Here is an 18,983-nt window from a genome sequence, read left to right as displayed (position 1 = left end):
TTTTCCATTCAATCCAGAAACTCAAAGAAAACGTGCTTTATACTGCATTGTATTACTACTAGTGAAATCAACTTCAAAGCTTATAAAATAATATATACAATTTGTATTTTACGTATGTTTGTAACAAACGAACTCAAAAACTACTGGACCGATTTCAAAAATTATTTCTCCATTAATAAGCTACCAGAGGTGGGCACAGTTAATCGAAAAGTTAACTTCGTTAATCGTTAATTCGTTAATTAAAAAATTAACTTCGTTAATCGTTAAAGCGTTAAATTCCCGAAAATTTAACGCAAGTTAAAGTTAATCGTTAACAGTTAACCATACCAAAATTATACATACTAATTACACACTTATGTGGCGACACTTGTTTAAAATAGTAATTTGACTATACAGTTATAGAATGTACACATTAGTATTAGAGATAAATATGAATGCATTATAGTATATTTCATTACAACAAATGTCTACCCGAGCCGAGGCGCAGCCGAAGGTGAGGGTTGACAGTTGGAACAAGTTGTAATGACAGTTTTGTACGTGTACTAAACAACTATTTTTGATACAGTTGCGAAAAAATGAAGCAATTTAATAGAATAATAAAAACACAATAAACTCAACTAACTAAAATGCTTGGAAAATGGCGCCAACCGTAAAAGTATACAAACAGAGATTTTTTTCGTTTTCTTCACCCATTCTGGGTAGGCAAAGGGAACTATGCCCAAACAACCAAGTCTTCAGTAGATTATTTTTATTGATATGAAATGAAAATGAAATTTAATGAGATGAAATAAAATGAAAACTAACCTAATTCATTGAATCAAATCATTAAATCTGATATTGTAACAAATTAGAAGCTTCTTTTTAGAAATATTTGCATGAATCATAAAAACTTCAATGATTTTTTTTTTTGTAAAAACTTCGTAGTTGGTTATTCTTTTTAACAGACATTATTTTGACAGTTGGGAACGACAAGTTTAGAAAAGCTAAAGAAAAAGCACGAGTAAAAAAGTGTTTTAATACAGTAGCTCAAAAAGTGGCGTATTGCAGGGACGAAGAGCGTTCGGAATGTGGGCTATTACATACTGATGCTTTTATATACTCGTAATGAAATATACTACTTCGAACCTTCTTTTGATTTTATCCTATTGGTCACGTCTTTTCCGGACGCTCTGATGCATACACTTGCACGCGAACTTCACATATATCAATTATCAACTCGTTCGTCCACCATTTGAGTCGCCGACAGTCGCCCAACATAGCTGAACTTACGAGCGTGACGTGGCACGTAAATTAAACAAAATGACAGCACGTCTAAAGTTTCTAATTTAACGATTAACGGACTTTTATTAACGGAAATTGAGTTTAACGGAAGTTAACAAAAGCGTTAACACTTTTTGAAGTTAACTTAAAAGTTAATCCGTTAACCAAAATGTTAACTTCGTTAATTAACGATTAACGGATTAACGAGTTAATGCCCAGCTCTGTAAGCTACATAATTCCTGAGTAGACTATATTTGATTAAATATATTTATAAAATGCCCACTCGTGCAAACCCGTTATTTTATAAAAAAATATTAGACATGCATGAAGTCACTTGTGGCTGAATTTTAAACGATTACAGTAAATTAATTAAAAATTATAATGTAACAGTGAAAATGTACTTTAAACATGTGCTTGGCAAACGATTTGACAGGGATTTTGCTGATCCGGTTTTGCCTCAGTTTGAGACTTCTCTGCACTTCGTTAATTATTAATCTTCTGTTTATTAATGTGGGTTCCGACTGCAGTCACACTTGTATGTTTATATTCGTCTCTGTTTTATAAAAGAGAATATAAGGGAAGGCAATATGTTGTGTTAACAAGTGACTGCAGTAGAGAGAAGGTTACTGAAAATAATATGTATGAGTTGGCACACCCAGTAAACAAATACTCTTATTCACGATGTGCCAACTCTAAAACTGGACACTTTATTTTTTTACTTTTATTTTTACTTGGCAATACCCAATTATTTGGGCAAATGATTACTAATCATTTACCCAAATAATAAGGATACGGTGTTAAAAAGTGGTCACTTCCCATAACTTACCCTTTGTAAAGATTTTTAAACGTAAAAGAAACACAGTATTAATAAATATGTTACTTTATTCGGATTACTTAAGAATTTTTTATATTAAACTTACATATATAAATATTATTATGTACAATTTTATGTACAATTCTAATATAAATGCAAACAAAATACAGTAGAATTCTCACTAATCCGACAATTCAATAGACGGACACGTCCCATACAGGACACGTATGATAATCCAACAAACATTCTGTATGGCAGTGTCCAACCATTGAAATTGTAGGATTATTAAGTACTGTCTAAGGGTCCATTCAAATAGACAGGGGACGAGAACAGGGCAGATTTTTTGTAACGAATAAAATTGACCCTTTATACGACTAAGCTATCTTCTATCTATATATATAAAAGAAAGTCGTGTTAGTTACACTATTTATAACTCAAGAACGGCTGAATCGATTTGACTGAAAATTGGTGGGCAGGTAGCTTAGAACTAGGAGACGGACATAGGATAATTTTTACCTTGTGTGCATTTTTTTTTTATTCCGTGCGGACGAAGTCGCGGGTAAAAGCTAGTTAAATATAAAAAAAATCTTTAATACCAGCGAAAAATATAGTATGGGTACAAATAAAAAGAAATAAATTCCAATCTTATTAATCTTATTTCTTATTAATATTAATCCTACTATAATTCTAAAAATATAAACAACTTTATTAAGTTTAAAATACCAGAATTATCAAATTGAGAATAACGCCATCTAGTTATTCAAAAAATGTAACTACATTTTTCACTGTTTCAACTATTTTTTTTTAAATTTTATAACGCAGAAACAACACTTTCACATCTTAAACATTTATCACTGTTATCTAAAACATTATACTTTCTACATCTCAAACATTGATTCTTCTTACTCTTTGACAACTCAATGTGCCAAGGTTTCCCGCCATTTCTAACCTCTTCTAAACTGACAGATGAAACTTCAAGAATTTCTGTCAATACACTATCGTAAACATCATCAGAATAATTCAAAGTATTCAATTTACAAAACAAATCAGAATTTAATTTCAAATGCAAATTAAACTTTTTTAAATTTTCATTTTTATTTAACACACAAACGTCTCTTTTGATTTCCAAAATGGCTACCATTAGAGATGTATCAATATTTTTATTTGGCAGCATCGGTATTTCTTTGGTAAAATAAAACGGTTTCACGTATAAAGTATGGTGTTGCCATGCCTCCTCTATCAAATGCGGTAAAATAGGTCCTATAGCTTTGCACAGAGCGACTAAAATCGTATGAATTGTTAATTGAGCGGATTGTCTTTGGTCAGAATCTTTTGCGGAACAGTATAACCTATCTTTTATACAATGACAGTATAAACTTGATACTTTATTACTGATAAAAAATAAAATAGATTGCGCTGCGTGATTGTATCTAAAATTATTGTAATGATCAGTAATTTGTTGTAGAAAATTATATGTTTCCATAATAATAAATTGATCGAAGTAATTTAATTTTGGCTGTACAACGAAATTTCCTTTGTCCATGTCACTGACAACTCCTAGAAGATATTTGATTATGGCGCGAATTCTTATAACCTCACTTTGACAATCTTCTAGAAGTTTCTTGCTGATCACGATTTGTGAATGTTGAGTGGAATGGCTAGCAACCCACCACCTGTTTAAAAGGTAAAAAATGATGAAAAAATGCCTTTTTCTTGGGATTAGTTGATTTGACCGACCGACTAAAAAAGGTTATTGTTTTTCGTGTGTATATATTTTTTTATGTCTGGATGTTTGCGAGTTCCTTTGTAACCTTCTTTAGCTTAAACATTATTTCCCCTGAGTATCATAGGAGTCAGTGAGTTGAGATTTTTACTTAACTAATAGTGAGAGTTCAACTTTTTACTTAAATGATAGTGAGAGTTCAACTTTTTACTCAAATAATAGTGAGAGTTCAACTGTTTACTTAAATAATAGTGACAGTTCAACTTCTTACTTAAATAATAGTGACAGTTCAACTTCTTACTTAAATAATAGTGGGAGTTCAACTTTTTACTTAACTTATAGTGAGAGTTCAACTTTTTACTCAAATAATAGTGAGAGTTCAACTGTTTACTTAAATAATAGTGACAGTTCAACTTCTTACTTAAATAATAGTGACAGTTCAACTTCTTACTTAAATAATAGTGGGAGTTCAACTTTTTACTTAACTTATAGTGAGAGTTCAACTTTTTACTCAAATAATAGTGAGAGTTCAACTGTTTACTTAAATAATAGTGACAGTTCAACTTCTTACTTAAATAATAGTGACAGTTCAACTTCTTACTTAAATAATAGTGACAGTTCAACTTCTTACTTAAATAATAGTGGGAGTTCAACTTTTTACTTAACTTATAGTGAGAGTTCAACTTTTTACTTAACTAATAGTGACAGTTCTACTAACCTCAATGTATCTACACCATAACCTGGTTGTTTCTTATCTCCATAAATAATAGTATAAGGATCTATAACATTTCCTATAGATTTGGACATTTTTCGTTTCTTCTCATCTACTACAAAGCCGTGTACGAAAATCGATCTGAAAAAAAAACATACACAACAAATATTAGAATAAAAAATACATTTATCTATACTAATACTTGCTATCGCCCGCGACTCCGTCCGCGCTGTATTAAAAAAAACTTCCTAAGTAGCTTATGTTTTCCAGACTATGTTCTACATCTATGCAAAATTTTATCAAGATCTGTTGTGCCGTTCTGGAGATACCTTCAAACAAACATCCATCCATCCATACATACATCCAAACATTTGCATGTATAATATTAAAAAGATATAGTAAGAAATAAGAAGTAAGATACAGTATTTTGTATACTAACTTAAAAGGAGCTTCCCCAGTTAAAGCTAAGGAAGTCAACAACGATGTTTGGAACCAGCCGGTGAGCTGGTCGACACCTTCAGAGTAAAGATTAGCGCGTTTGCCCTCCAATGTCTGCCACGATAAGCCGGAATCCAACCAGATATCCATTATGTCCTGGTTAAAACCATATTTATAGACTAGTTGTCACCCGCAACTCCGTCCGCGCGGAATTAAAAAAAAATTAGTAACCTATGTTCTTTCAGACTATGTTCTACATCTATGCCTAATATTATCAGAAACCATGCAGCCGTTTTGGAGATATATTCAAACAAACATCCATCCATACATCCATCTAAATATTCGCATTTTTAATATTAGTAAGAAAAAACTGTTATATAAATATAAAGACCCCTCCCCATATATGTATTATGTGATCCCATTTTTTTACCGTTGTTACTAACATTAGTTTTTTAAGCCTTTACTAACCCTAGTATAACAAAATGGATTTTTGTTATATGTATCAAAGAAGCATTATTATTATTATTTATTAATACTACAAAACTTAAACGACGATTTTTAGAATTTTTGTCTGTTTGTCAGGTTGTCGCATCAAGATTTAAACAATTTTGATGGTATTTTCCCTAATTCATTGTAGTAAAGTTAACCTTTGATCTAGATCTACTGTTAAAGGAAACCCAATAAAATATAGAAACTTACATTCCCTTTACTAACTTCTTCATACTTCAAATTATATTTATTTCTGACGTCATCTGGGATCAGATCTCTGACGTCACAAGTCCACCAAACATCCGTGTTATTTTTTTCTATCAAATTGCACAACTTTTCTATAACTCCACTAAAATTAATATAGAATTAAAACTTAGATATTAGAAACATTAAAAATTCATCAGAATATCTTATAAATATCTTTTGAAATGGTTAAAAATTAAAAAAAAAACACCCGACTTCAAGAAAATTCTTGAAATGCACTAAAAAGTAGCAAAATAATGTCTCGAATACACTTGTAAATAATAAAATTTTCTTCTTTCTTGTATACTGTACAATTATTTTTATTTTGGAGTCAGTTTCGGCCTAAGTAGGAACTGAAACGGAAACCTCTAATTAGTATACAAAAAAAGAAGAAAACTTTCAAACTTTGTAGTGTAGTTAAGACATTATTTTGTTACTTTTAATTGCATTTTGTTTGAGTTTTTTTTTTGAAGTCGGTTTCCTTTTTTTAATTTTTTTGTTTTTACTATCAAAAGTAAATGTGTCATTTTATTAATATATGTCATTGTGGTAGTCATATTACTTTTTTTTCAACTTACTCATCGACGATAACCCTTTCACCGCTGTACAAGACAGGTATGGGCACGCCCCAAGCGCGCTGTCTAGATATACACCAATAGGGTCGCTTCTCAAGCTGAGCTCGAAAACCTTGTCTAGACTGAACCGCGCTAGACGGTGGCAGCAGAGATACTTTATCTAGACCTGCCTAATTAACACTATAAATGTTTAAACAGTAGAAAAATTTGAATTAAAATTACTCGAAATTATCAACATAAAATCTAAATAAAGAAAGAAGTTTTGAAAAAATAAGCTTTTTTTGTATTCTTTATAATAAAAAAAAAGAAAGAAAAAAATAATAACATTACTATTGATCAAGACGATTCAAGGTAGTTGAAACTGGATAAAGTTGTTCCTTTGACCAACTTCCAGGTCCATCATCAGATCAGTACAATATCATAATAAAAGTGCATCATCACAAAATTTATCCATACATACAAAATTTCACTTCAATTAGTAACCACGAAGTGGATCAAATTTAATTAGCAAAATTTCAACACAAGAGAATATTAAAAAAAAAAAACAAAAAAAAAAAGGAAAAAATTTTTTTTTTTCAAATGTCATTAGTGAAAATGTAAACTTTACCAATGCTTTATCCTTCAAAGCGGCTGTATCAATGAACCACTGCTGGCTGGCTCTGATGATGACAGGTTTCTTCGTCCTCCAATCCAAAGGATATGAATGTATGTATACATTCTTATGAATAATGGAATCTTCTAGAACATTAATAACCTCGTCTTGACCATCTCCAAGGACGTACAGACCATCAAATCTATCTCCCAAATTTATATAACGACCTGATTCGTCTACATTACATTCCTGTGAAGATATAAACAAGTCAGTCACTAACGTGTAAGAATACGTATTAAAAATAAAACTATAGTCTTATATAAATCAATTCTGAACCGATTCAAAAGTTCAGCTCTCACAAACTTGAACCGTTGAGCTGCGGCTCAACAACAAAATTGGAAACTCACAACTCATTCGATGAGCTGTATGCTGCCTGGAGACTAGCAGTCCGCACATACAAACACAAATCATCTTACAGCTTACTTAATCTTTGAATGGATAAATGGATGGATGTTTATTAGAAGCTATCTTCAAAACAAATCAACGCATTTCAATGAAATTTGGCATAGACGTCATCGAAGAACATAGTCTGGAAGAACACATAGCGTACAATTTTCATTCAAATCCGCGCGAAAGAAGTCGCGGGAGACAGCTAGTAACTCTATACAGGTACAAATTGAACTGATCTGTAAGCCGGTTCACTGATCGGCTCAACAAATGTGAGCCATGAGCTGATCTGCAGATCATCAATTTTAGTTGAGTGACCTAAATTTTTAAAACACCAATCGTATTGATACTATAGAAGATTTTTATTCTATCAGTAGATTTCTGAACAGAAAAAACATTAAACAAACAGAAATTTTATCACTTACCACTGTCATATTATTCTTCAAAGCGACCAAAAAATCATCAGGTCCATGCGCCGGCGCAGTATGAACTAAACCTGTCCCTTTCCCTTCCGTCACATGACTCGCTTCTAAGAATGGAAGCTTCTCTGATGTTAGTAAACTTTTATACTTCATACCTTGTAGTTCTTTACCTGGAATAAAATGTGAAATTAGTAACAAAACTATTTTTTTTTTAATTAATATAATTATGTAAGTAAAAAATATATTAAATAATGTAATATAATTCTACTTATAAAAGGAATCTAGAGATAAAACTTAAATTATTAAGTTATCTGAAATGAAAAAAAAAAGATAGTAAAAAAGAAAATAAACTTGTGTTTAACTTATTTAAAAAAATTACATTTAATCAATTAAAAAAATGTATGATCTGTAAAATGATATTATTCACTTATCACTGGTTTTTGAGAACAAAATCACAATCTCGTCTTTGACAAAACAAAGATATCAATTTTTATACAGAGATTTTAGTCTCAGAAACCATAGATAAGATAACTTACCATCAAATTCAATAATTTTCTTAATCTCCACACCAAAAACCTTTTCCAAATACTCAATTTGTGCACTGGCAATTAGAAACAAATCAGTTGACTTGTCACTTAATTCGCACACGCTGTATTTCATGTTTGGATTGTAACATATAGCTTTATTTGCGACTAAAGTCCAAGGTGTTGTTGTCCATACTAATGCTGAGATATCCTTACTATGAATATAAAAAAAAAGTAATTAGGAAAATCCATATTAATTAACATGAGCCTGACTCGCCCTGCAAGTTTACTTCTTACTAAAATTATAAATGCGAATGTTTAGATGGATGGATGGATGTATCTCCAGAACGGCCTAACGGATCTCAATGAAATTTGGCATAGATGTAGAACATAGTCTGGAAGAACATATAGGCTATTAATTTTCTTTTTAATTCCGCGCGGACGGAGTCGCGGGTGACAGCTGATTTATACATAAAAAATTTTGTCGCTAAAAATTTTCTCAGTGGAAACCCTTAGTAGAAACCCAAGATTTTTCTAAGCTTTCTTGGGTTTTGATAAATTATACTTACCCAGAAATAACATTATTAGCAGCAACAGGCACACTTTCCAATGGGAACTTAACATAAACCTCTTTGCTCTTAAACTGTGGATCATATTCCAATTCCGCTTCTGCAAGAGCTGTTCTAAAATTGAAAAGATAACTTTTATAGTCTTTCATAAGAGAAGCTCGCCTGCATAATAAAATAGAAGAATAATTGTCAGATATCTTGGGAATGAACGTTGTATTGGGTTGTTCGGAAAGTCATTTTGTTTTTATTTCTATTTTCTATGTTTATTTCTCAGTTTAATAATGCCTTTATCAGCTCCAACCGATTTCAAACTCCAAACGAAATGACTTTCCGAATTACCTAATATGAGTCACTGAACAGAACACAATGTTAGGTGTAGTATACAGGGATATAGAGGTAGAGCAGCTCACATAAAATAACCTTGAGCCGCCAAGATATTTGAAAAGACTTATACATGTTCTTAAAATGATAAATACAAACAAACAAACAAACTTGAGACTCCTTACAGAGATTAAAAAGGTGTAGTAATATAATAAATCAGTAAAATAAATAAATGCCCCATATCTTACTATTATTATCAATGCGAATATTTAGTTGGATTGATGAATGAATGTATGTATGGATGTTTGTTTGAAGGCATCTCCAAAACGACTCAACAGATCTCAATGAAATTTGGCATAGATGTAGAGCATAGTCTGGAAGAACACATACTCTACTAATTAAGGTTTTTTTAATACATGCAGAGGAGTTGTGGGCGACAGCTATATATTAAACAAACTTACTTTGATGATGGTGACCAATAAACAGGTTTTAGTGCACGAAATATTAATCCTGACTTATACATTTTATAGAACTGTCTCAATTGATTTTGTACATAATTTTTATTCAATGTCAAATAACAAGTATCCCAATTAGCCATAATACCCCAACTTTGGAAAGCCATCTTTTGCTTTGTAACTGTTTCTAATGCAAAGTCTCTTGCAATCTGTCGTATATGCACAGGTGATGAGATATTTTTTGATGATTTTTTTGCTTTTTGTAAGGCTTTTAATTCTATTGGAAGTCCGTGACAGTCCCACCCTGGTACATAATGGACTTTATTGCCTTGTAATATTTGACTTCTGTTGTTTATATCTTTTATAATCTGAAATATGATTTGAACACTTCTTATAGTTAAAGATCCGTGTGTCTTAGAGAATTCTTAAATTATTTTAATAATTAAGAAAGGCATGTGCCACCTTACAAGTTTAAAAATGCAGAAAAAAGTACCTATAACTTGCAACAGTATATATGTGACTTTTGTCAATACTTTACTTCTAAATGGTTATAATAAATATAAAGATACCTTATTAACAGCATGTCCCATGTGTAAGTCGCCATTCGCATATGGAGGTCCATCATGTAAAACAAATTCAGGACCTTTCAAGTTTTCTCTTTGCCATGTATAAAGTTCTGCGAACTGAGCCATCTGAAGTAACATAAGTGTTAACTCAATTTATTACTATTAGCAAGGATTTATAGCACAACATTAAAGATATTTTTACCTTCTGAACCTCTTCTTTGATAGCATTGTTAGAACGAGTTGGAAAAAGTGTTTTCGGAAACAAAATTGTGTGTGAATACGTTTTCGTTTTTGCTTCAGCCGAACTTTTAGCTCTTATACAATTTATACAAAAATTATTACTGGTATATATTCTCAAATTTAGCCCGTAATATAAACTTTTTCGGATTAAACCCATTTTTTTTTAGGTTATATCTTTATTGACAAATTTTATAATGTCAAATGTCAATGTCAGGTGTTTAAGGTTTATAATACATTTCGCATGTATTTTATAATTTTAAAAATTATTTACGTTCAAGCCGTTTCATCGTTACCAAAAACGAGGTGTCCCATTTATGCATATATATCCCATTAACATACAAACATTGTTCGTGTTCATTGAATTCAAGTTTTTTACTATTTGTAATAATTTGGTTCACCATCAAAGCGTTGTTTTGACATTTCATGAAACTGTCAAATGTGTTCTTTTTAATCTGTGTTTGCCAAAACAACACATGTTTTTCATGTTGTGAAGCAGATTTTTTAAAAAATTTGTGTTTTTTCCTCATTCCAAAATGGTAAACGCATTTCATTCTTTTGATAATCGATATTCCTACTTGTTAGAACACCTATTAATTTCCATGCTCTTTTCCAGCCGAAGACCAAGAAGAAGTTTATAGACCGCAAGAAGGCTGTAACATTTAACTTGGTACATCGTTCCCAAAGAGACCCTCTAATAGCTGATGAGACAGCGCCACAGCGAGTTCTTGTGCCAGTTAACGCTGTAGTACCGCCAAAAAAAGAGAAAGATCCTGTAGGTATCATCTTAATTTCTAGGAGGACAATCCTCTCAATCTTACATCGTAATTTCAATTCATTACAATCAGCACTGTATATGATCTAAAAATAATATTTCCACTAATCTTTAAATACTTTTCTTGACGAAATTTTCATTTTAAAGGTTGTTTTTACAGGATTTAACCTTAGAACAGAGAAAGGAAGAGCAACGTAAATATGGCATCTACTTTGATGATGATTACAACTATCTTCAGCATCTTAAGGATACAAAAGAAGTTACCATGGTCTTGCAGCCAGTAAGTAGAAATTTTATGCCAATTTTTTTTCATAACCTCCTTTGTAGAAAAACATAAAAATAAACAGACTTTTTTTATAAGGAGCAAGCAATTTCCCATTACTTCGTCTATACGGAAAAAGTAAATAAATATAGTCTAACACCCGATTGTGTAGCTTCCCAACAGTGAAAAAAAAAAACTTTAGAGGTGTCAAGGGACACCCGGAGGGAACGAACTTTCTTTCTATTAATTAGCGAAGGAACCAATGTTTATTCTATGAATAAAAAACTTAAGTCTTCACAAGAAGTACATTTTATTTCTATGAATTTTGGTTATATATTGTCACGTTGTTGCCATGGTGAAGTAGCGCTCATTCGTTAACATACTATAGCAAAAAGTGTCGTGACAACTTTTCGTAAGAATTTTTCCGTCTAGCCCCCTTTCACAGCGCGCGATAAGGAACTTCGTTCTAATTATTTATTTAAATTGATCCAGTCGTTTCGGAGACTATTCAATACAAACAAACATATAAAATAAGTATAGATATAGTATAGTATTAGTATAAATAAAATAACACTTGGCTAGAATCCTACCTGATGTTAATTAATATGTTTGAAAGGTATAAATAAGTTTAGAAGTGTCTATTCAGTCTTCTCTGGAAGACCCTTACATTATACTTGAATAGAAATACTGATTCCAGCATTTTTTATGCATTTACAGAAAAGTTCACATAAAAAGAAAGATAAGAAAGAAACGGATACAGAAAACAAAGAGGATACAAAAGAAATATCAGAAACATTGAAACTGCCAAGTTCTGTATTCGCCTCAGAAGTTGAAGAGGATGTTGGAATGTTGAATAAAGCTGCTTCACAAGGTAAAGAACAGTATTAAAAAAAAAAAAAACATGTGAGCCGCCATGGGACGCCTGGCAGATGTGAAACATCCTGTGTGTACAAGTAATATGCATAAAATATTAAATAGGTATTATAATTAAATAAAAAATAATGATAATGATAGTAATGACAGTAATTATAATAATGACAATAATTATAATAATTATAATAATATTAAGAAAAATGTATTAAATCAGAAAATTAATAAATATGTGGAATAGTAATAATAATAATAAAATAATAATAAATAATATTCAATATTATTAAACTAAACACATAAAATATATATCTGTACCTTAGTATAGCGTGGCGACCCGTCGCCACGGCAAGCGTCGACACGCCAACGATTCGGTTTACAAGTGATCCTATAGATGTTTCACATCAAAAAGAACACTTATGTTAAGAGTTATAGGGGCCTCCAAGTAGGGTTGGTGACAGGCAGGCAGCTGGTCTTAGAAACTTAAGTGAAAACTTTAAGGTTTGTAAAACCTTGTCTGCCGACCCCACATGAGTGGGAAAAGGCCGGGGAGATCATGATGTTTAGAGTTATTAGACAGACAAAGTTATCTTGGTGGGCAATAAGTCTAACTAAATTATGATACCTGACTAGCGCCCCTCTGTATATGTCAAAAATGTGTCAATAGATCCTTGTCATAGTTGTTGTCAAGTTTTTTTTTTAAGTTTTTATGCCTATGGTTTAGTAATTTTATTTATTATCTCGCAGAACTAACCACGACAGCAGCTCTTAACGGCTCATGTTTTGTCATGCCAAATGTTTTCTACTGAATATGTTTTATAATCTTTTATATCATCAGGTCTCTGCTTGGATCTGGACCCTGAAGTTGTAGCAGCCTTGGATGATGACTTTGATTTTGAAGACCCAGACAATCAACTGGAAGATAACTTTATTGAAATGGCTATGGGAGAAGGTATTTTTTTGTAATGGAATGTTGTATGTAGTCTTACTACTACTGTTCTGGATAAAAAAAAATTAGAACTATTAGCCTGAGCATTATAAAAAGAAAATCAACTTTAGTTATCTATATATATAAAAGAAAGTCGTGTTAGTTACACTATTTATAACTCAAGAACGGCTGAATAGATTTGACTGAAAATTGGTGGGCAGGTAGCTTAGAACCAGGAAACGGACATAGGATAATTTTTACCCCGTTTTCTATTTTTTATTCCGTGCGGACGGAGTCGCGGGTAAAAGCTAGTTAATTATAAACACATGGTAAATAATGATTTTTACCTGTGATGACTAAAGTTATTTTTTTTTAAAGCTCAGGCCAATTGTTCTAATTTTTTTTTCTTTTAATCCAGAACATTTATAGTAGTAGTAAGACTTAAATATTTATTTATCTAAGTTAATGTTCTAATAAGTTTTATTATAAATAGGTGATGACGATGATGATGATTATGATGAAGAAGATGAGAGCATGTCTGGTGATGAAGATTCTGACAAAGCATTTGCAAGTGACTTTGATTCAGATGATGATTCACAGGTAAATTTTATTTTCATTTCATATCAATAAAAAAAATCTACTGAAGACTAGGCTGTATGGCCATAGTTCCCTTTGCCTACCCAGAAATGGTGAAGAAAACAAAAAAAATCTCTGCTTATATTCTTTTACGGTTGGCGCCATTTTCCAATAAAATTCTTTTTATTCTATTAAATTGCTTCATTTTTCGCAACTGTATTAAAATATACTATATTATCAAAATACTGACTATTTTGATAATATAGTATATTTTAATACAATATATAAAATTATAATAAATAGTAATCTAATATATAAAATTCTCGTGTCACAATGTTCGTTCCCGTACTCCTCCGAAACGTCTTGACCGATTCTCATTAAATTTTGTGAGCATATTCAGTAGGTCTGAGAATCGGCCAACATCTATTTTTCATACCCCTATTAAGGTTTTTTTAACTGCGCGCGGACGGAGTCGCGGGCAGTTAAAAAAACCGGACAGCTAGTAAGACAATATAATTCATTAGTTTGTTTGGGTAATGTTTCCTGAATACAACAGTCTCTTACTCAACCTATTTTTTTGTATCTTTTGTCTCACTTGTGTAACGAAATATTGCTATTTGTGACGCGACCTTGAAATTTTAAATAGAATTCCTTTTAACATATTACAAACAGAATGTGTCTCTTATACGTGAATACTTTTATTTTTCAGGATGAAGAAAGAGGGAGACCTAAAATGCCGTCTTGGCTAGACCGTGACAAAGACGATACTAAGTCTCGTTTCTCTCAGTATTCTATGTCTTCTAGTGTGATACGACGTAATGAAGGTCTTTCCTTGTTGGACAATAGATTTGAAAAGGTAAGCTTGTAACACCTAACATACAAAGCTATATGGGTGAATTATAATATGTATAAAATCGAACGGGGAAGTGGAGGAGACACGTGGGAAGGGGAAATAGACTCTTACTGTAATCACTAATCCCTTCACCAGTTGATTAAAGGTATGCATCTGAAAATGCAGATTTTTATGAGAAGTGCTATTTACTTAAAAAAAAAAAAGTTTTTTTATGATCACTGGTGCTCTTTATCTATTACTAGCTTTTGCCCATGACTCTGTCCGCGCGGATTTAAAAAAAAACGTAATAATTAGCCTATGTGTTCTTCCCAAATTCGTGCTGAATTTCATCAAGATTGGTTAAACCGTTCCGGAGATATCTTCAAACAAACATGCATCCATCCATTTCGCATTTATAATATTAGTAAGATGTAATTATTAATATGGCATGTTAAGTAAAGTCAAAAACACATATTTAAGATGTTTGCGGAATACGACGATACGGAACTGGGAGCATTAGATTTAGAAGATATAGATGGCTTCATGCCGCACTCACATGACATGCTGCTCAGAGCTGCTGAGGAGTTTGAGGAGTCGCAGAGGAGATACAAGCTGGATAAAGAGAAGGAAATTGCAAGGTAAATTTGTAATCACTTTTGTACATCTATATATATAAAAGAAAGTCGTATTAGTTACACTATTTATAACTCAAGAACGGCTGAATCGATTTGACTGAAAATTGGTGGACAGGTAGCTTAGAACCAGGAAACGGACATAGGATAATTTTTACCCCGTTTTCTATTTTTTATTCCGCGCGGACGGAGTCGCGGGTAAAAGCTAGTCTATATATATAAAAGAAAGTCGTGTTAGTTACACTATTTATAACTCAAGATCGGTCGAACTGATTTAGCTGAAAATTGATGGGGAGATAGCTTAGAACTAGGAGACGGACTTAGGAACATTTTTATTTTTCTTGTGTGAATTTTTTTATTCCGCGCGGACTCGCGGGTAGAATCTAGTTTTATATAATTTAAAGAAGACAGTGAAGTGGATGTAATTTGGTGTTTAGTCTGTGCGTGTGTTCGTGTGCTTTCCGGAGGACTAATAATAGTCTTTCCCTTCCCATCCTTTTCTTATAAGGAAATGATGGGATGGGAAAGAGAATTTGACAGAGTAGTGGAGGAAAAGAAGGGGAAATATCTTACTTTTCATCCCATTGTCTGTCAATTATAAGGTAGGCAACACATCTACCATTGTTGTCTATGGGCAGCCGTCACTTGCTTGTATGCCACCTACTATGTAAAAAAATAATGATAATAATAATAATGTATACCTCAGTATAGCGTGGCGACCCGTCGCCACGGCAAGCGTCGCCACGCCAACAATTCGGTTTACAAGATCCTGATCTTATAGATGTTTCACATCAAAAATTGTTACTTAACTTTAAAAGCTGTTGGTATTTGAATTTCAACCGAAATTTTTTTATATATAAGAGAAGGGGGCAAACGAGCATCGGGAACACCAAGGTGTTCATGGACGTCCATAGACATCTGCAATACCAGAGGAATCGCAGATGATATAAATAAAAAGAGCTACCTTTTATTGAAATCATTCAATCTGTACTTCCCGGCCTCTTATTTTAGCCATTTAGCATATACATATAAAAAATGTAGCATTGCAATAGAAAAAGATTTTTTTAAATCTGTCAAGTTGTTTTTTTAGAAAATTTATTACAAACATGTCAGATTTTCAATTTATATTAGTGTAAATATATTTAACTATGTGTTTTACTAGATTGCAACGTCTACAAGAGATAGAAGAAGAGTCAGAGGAGGAGATGGTGACAGTGGAAGTGGAGCCTAAAGAGAGATGGGACTGCGAGACCATACTGTCCACTTGCTCCAACTTGTATAATCATCCTAAACTGATTGAGGAACCTAAGGTATTTTGAATCTTTATTTACTAAATCAGTTTGTTAAGAACTAGATGTAGCCCGCGACTTCGTATGCGCGGATTTATAAAACTTAGTAGCCTATGTGTTCTTCCAGACTATGTTCTACAAATATGCCAAATTTCAACGAAATCCATGAAACTGTAGCTTCTAACTAATATCTATCCATCCATTATACATCCAAATATTCACATTTATAATATTAGTAAGATAATAAAATTGAGAGCGTCCGTTGGTGGCTCAAAGGTTAAGGGGTTCGAATCCCGTCATATGTGTTTTTCGATTTACATATGTACATTTATCTGACGTTCATACGATGAAGGAAAACATCGTGATGCTGCACATATCTGAGAAGAAATACAAAGATATGTGTGAAGTCAACGCGCACTGTGCCTGCATTGACTATGTCCTAGTCACCTCTAACTTAGTGTAGGCTCCGAGACCCTCAATGGGTGGGGACTTATAGTGAGCTGATGATGATGATGAATAAAATATTAACATCATATTTATTTATAAATCTATAATATACTAGATTTTACCCGCGACTCCGTCCGCGCGTAATAAAAAAATAGCAAACGGGGTAAAAATTATCCTATGTCCGTTTCCTGGTTCTAAGCTACCTCCCCACCAATTTTCAGTCAAATCGATTCAGCCGTTCTTGAGTTATAAATAGTGTAACTAACACGACTTTCTTTTATATATATAGATTAATAAATGACTGTCATATGCGTGTCATTTTGTTTTTAAATGGAACCTATGTTACTCTATACAGCATTCTAACGGTGAAAGAAGTTTGAAATCTGTCTAGTAATTTAAGTTTATTCCTTACAAACATAAAAAAAAAAATTCTATTATTTAAAAACTGCTAAATGCTAAAAAATTGTTTAAATTATGCTTTTTTTTGTAGAAACCTAAAAAAATTGCAATCAACACGAAAACGGGCATTCCAAAAGACACACTCGGTAAAGATAACAAATTGACTCGGAAGACATTGGCCAAGTTCAACGCACAACATGAACATGGTGATCAGAATTCTGATGATGACGGGGACACACAAGCTGACACTGTTCTGTCTACACTTAGCGTATTATCTATAAGGTAAGAAAAATAAACTTAAAAACATTTCTATGGTATGACCATAGAGAATAGAGAAAAAAATAATTCTCTGTGATAATTACAATTTTGTATTGGCAATGCCACCTAAATCTTTGGTTTTTAATTTTATGAAATACTAGCCGTTGTTAGCGATTACGTCCGCTTGAAATTTAAAAAAAAACTAAATATGTAACCTATGTGTTCTTCCAGACTATGCTCTAACTCAGTAATTGTCAAACTTATTTCTTTCACCGCCCCCTTTGAAAATCGATTATATTTCAGAGCCCCCTAATTTTTATTCAGCCCTAAAACTTAAAAACCACAATTTCATTACTTTAATTAATTTCAATGCCCCCCATTTTTTGGGCCTCTTATCGTCCCCTCCTAGGTTTCAAACGCCCCCAAGGGGTTATCGCCCCCTTTGGGAAACACTGCTCTAACTATATGCCGGATTACATCAAGATCCATGCATCTGTTCCGGAAATATTCTCAAACATCCATCCATCCAACATTCATCTCTATATATATAAAAGAAAGTCGTGTTAGTTACACTATTTATAACTCAAGAACGGCTGAATAGATTTGACTGAAAATTGGTGGGCAGGTAGCTTAGAACCAGGAAAAGGACATAGGATAATTTTTACCCCGTTTTCTATCTTTTATTCCGCGCGGACGGAGTCGCGGGTAAAAGCGAGTTTATAATATTAGTAAATTTGTTGGAATATTCATTGCTTCCAATTCTTCTTGAATATAACAATATACTTTTAGTATAAATATGGCAGTGGGAAATTACGTTATTAACATCATTGGAGAACTTGATAATCTTTGTATGGAAGAATTATAATAAAATGTGAATTTTTTAGACCTAAAGATGAATCGCCAGAAGAGAAGAAAGAAAGAAAACGTCTTCTAAAAGAATACAGAAAAGAAAGGAGAATAGAGAAGAAGGCGAACAAAGAAGCTTTCAAAGAAGAGAAGAAACGACAAGAGAAGATTATGTTGAACAATAGAAATAATGTTCAAGGTAACAAAATCTTTTAGATTAGGTATAAATGTATTTTATTTGTAAAATTAATATTTACACAAATATATTGTAAACTTGCATTTTCATTGACAAAAAACCTATATTTTGTATATGTAGAGGAAGAAAAAACATGAGCGATAATCTTACTAATATTATAAATGCGAATGTTTAGATGTATGGATGTTTGAAGATATCTCTGGAAAAGGTAAATAGATCTTGATGAAATTTGGTACAGATGTAGAACATAGTCTGGATCACATTGGCTACTTATTAGGTTTTTTTTTAA

General features: G+C 32.2%; 2 protein-coding genes across 3 annotated transcripts; one reads left to right on the top strand and one right to left on the bottom strand.

Annotated features, from left to right (window-relative positions):
• Positions 1-2,864: 2,864 nt before the first annotated feature.
• Positions 2,865-10,547, bottom strand: LOC106718271 (isoleucine--tRNA ligase, mitochondrial). The gene is made up of 12 exons (XM_045684501.1): positions 10,353-10,547; positions 10,154-10,276; positions 9,591-9,952; positions 8,809-8,922; positions 8,252-8,454; positions 7,719-7,885; positions 6,862-7,095; positions 6,258-6,424; positions 5,647-5,785; positions 4,949-5,103; positions 4,516-4,650; positions 2,865-3,747 (listed from the first exon to the last, which is right to left on the bottom strand). Exons 1-12 carry the CDS (start codon positions 10,545-10,547, stop codon positions 2,886-2,888), a joined length of 2,856 nt encoding a protein of 951 aa, XP_045540457.1. The 3' UTR covers positions 2,865-2,885.
• A 281-nt stretch (positions 10,548-10,828) lies between these two features.
• LOC106718270 (protein LTV1 homolog) lies at positions 10,829-18,751 on the top strand. 2 transcript variants are annotated; one of them, XM_045684508.1, is made up of 11 exons: positions 10,829-10,926; positions 11,004-11,162; positions 11,323-11,442; positions 12,142-12,295; positions 13,130-13,243; positions 13,713-13,819; positions 14,505-14,651; positions 15,108-15,265; positions 16,422-16,569; positions 17,486-17,676; positions 18,537-18,751. In XM_045684508.1, exons 1-11 carry the CDS (start codon positions 10,924-10,926, stop codon positions 18,712-18,714), a joined length of 1,479 nt encoding a protein of 492 aa, XP_045540464.1. In that variant the 5' UTR covers positions 10,829-10,923; the 3' UTR covers positions 18,715-18,751. The 2 variants fall into 2 exon arrangements, with proteins under 2 accessions (XP_045540464.1, XP_045540465.1); XM_045684509.1 differs by having other exon boundaries at positions 13,130-13,245; positions 13,721-13,819.
• Positions 18,752-18,983: the final 232 nt, after the last annotated feature.

This window comes from Papilio machaon, chromosome 26, assembly GCF_912999745.1.
Source record: "Papilio machaon chromosome 26, ilPapMach1.1, whole genome shotgun sequence".
NCBI classification, from domain to species: Eukaryota; Metazoa; Arthropoda; class Insecta; order Lepidoptera; family Papilionidae; genus Papilio; species Papilio machaon.
This window is presented reverse-complemented; position numbering and strand designations above follow the sequence as displayed.

What these genes read in the sequence shown, in the direction of transcription:
- LOC106718271 (XM_045684501.1), bottom strand. Translation starts at nt 10,547, where the DNA reads ATGGGTTTAATCCGAAAAAGTTTATATTACGGGCTAAATTTGAGAATA. An exon ending in TGAAGAATAATATGACAGTG is followed by an intron (nt 7,096 to 7,718) that starts GTAAGTGATAAA and finishes ATATCTTCACAG; the next exon opens with GAATGTAATGTAGACGAATC. An exon ending in CTTTGAAGGATAAAGCATTG is followed by an intron (nt 6,425 to 6,861) that starts GTAAAGTTTACA and finishes AGTGTTAATTAG; the next exon opens with GCAGGTCTAGATAAAGTATC.
- LOC106718270 (XM_045684508.1), top strand. An exon ending in ATTCAGATGATGATTCACAG is followed by an intron (nt 13,820 to 14,504) that starts GTAAATTTTATT and finishes TTTATTTTTCAG; the next exon opens with GATGAAGAAAGAGGGAGACC. An exon ending in TGGACAATAGATTTGAAAAG is followed by an intron (nt 14,652 to 15,107) that starts GTAAGCTTGTAA and finishes CACATATTTAAG; the next exon opens with ATGTTTGCGGAATACGACGA.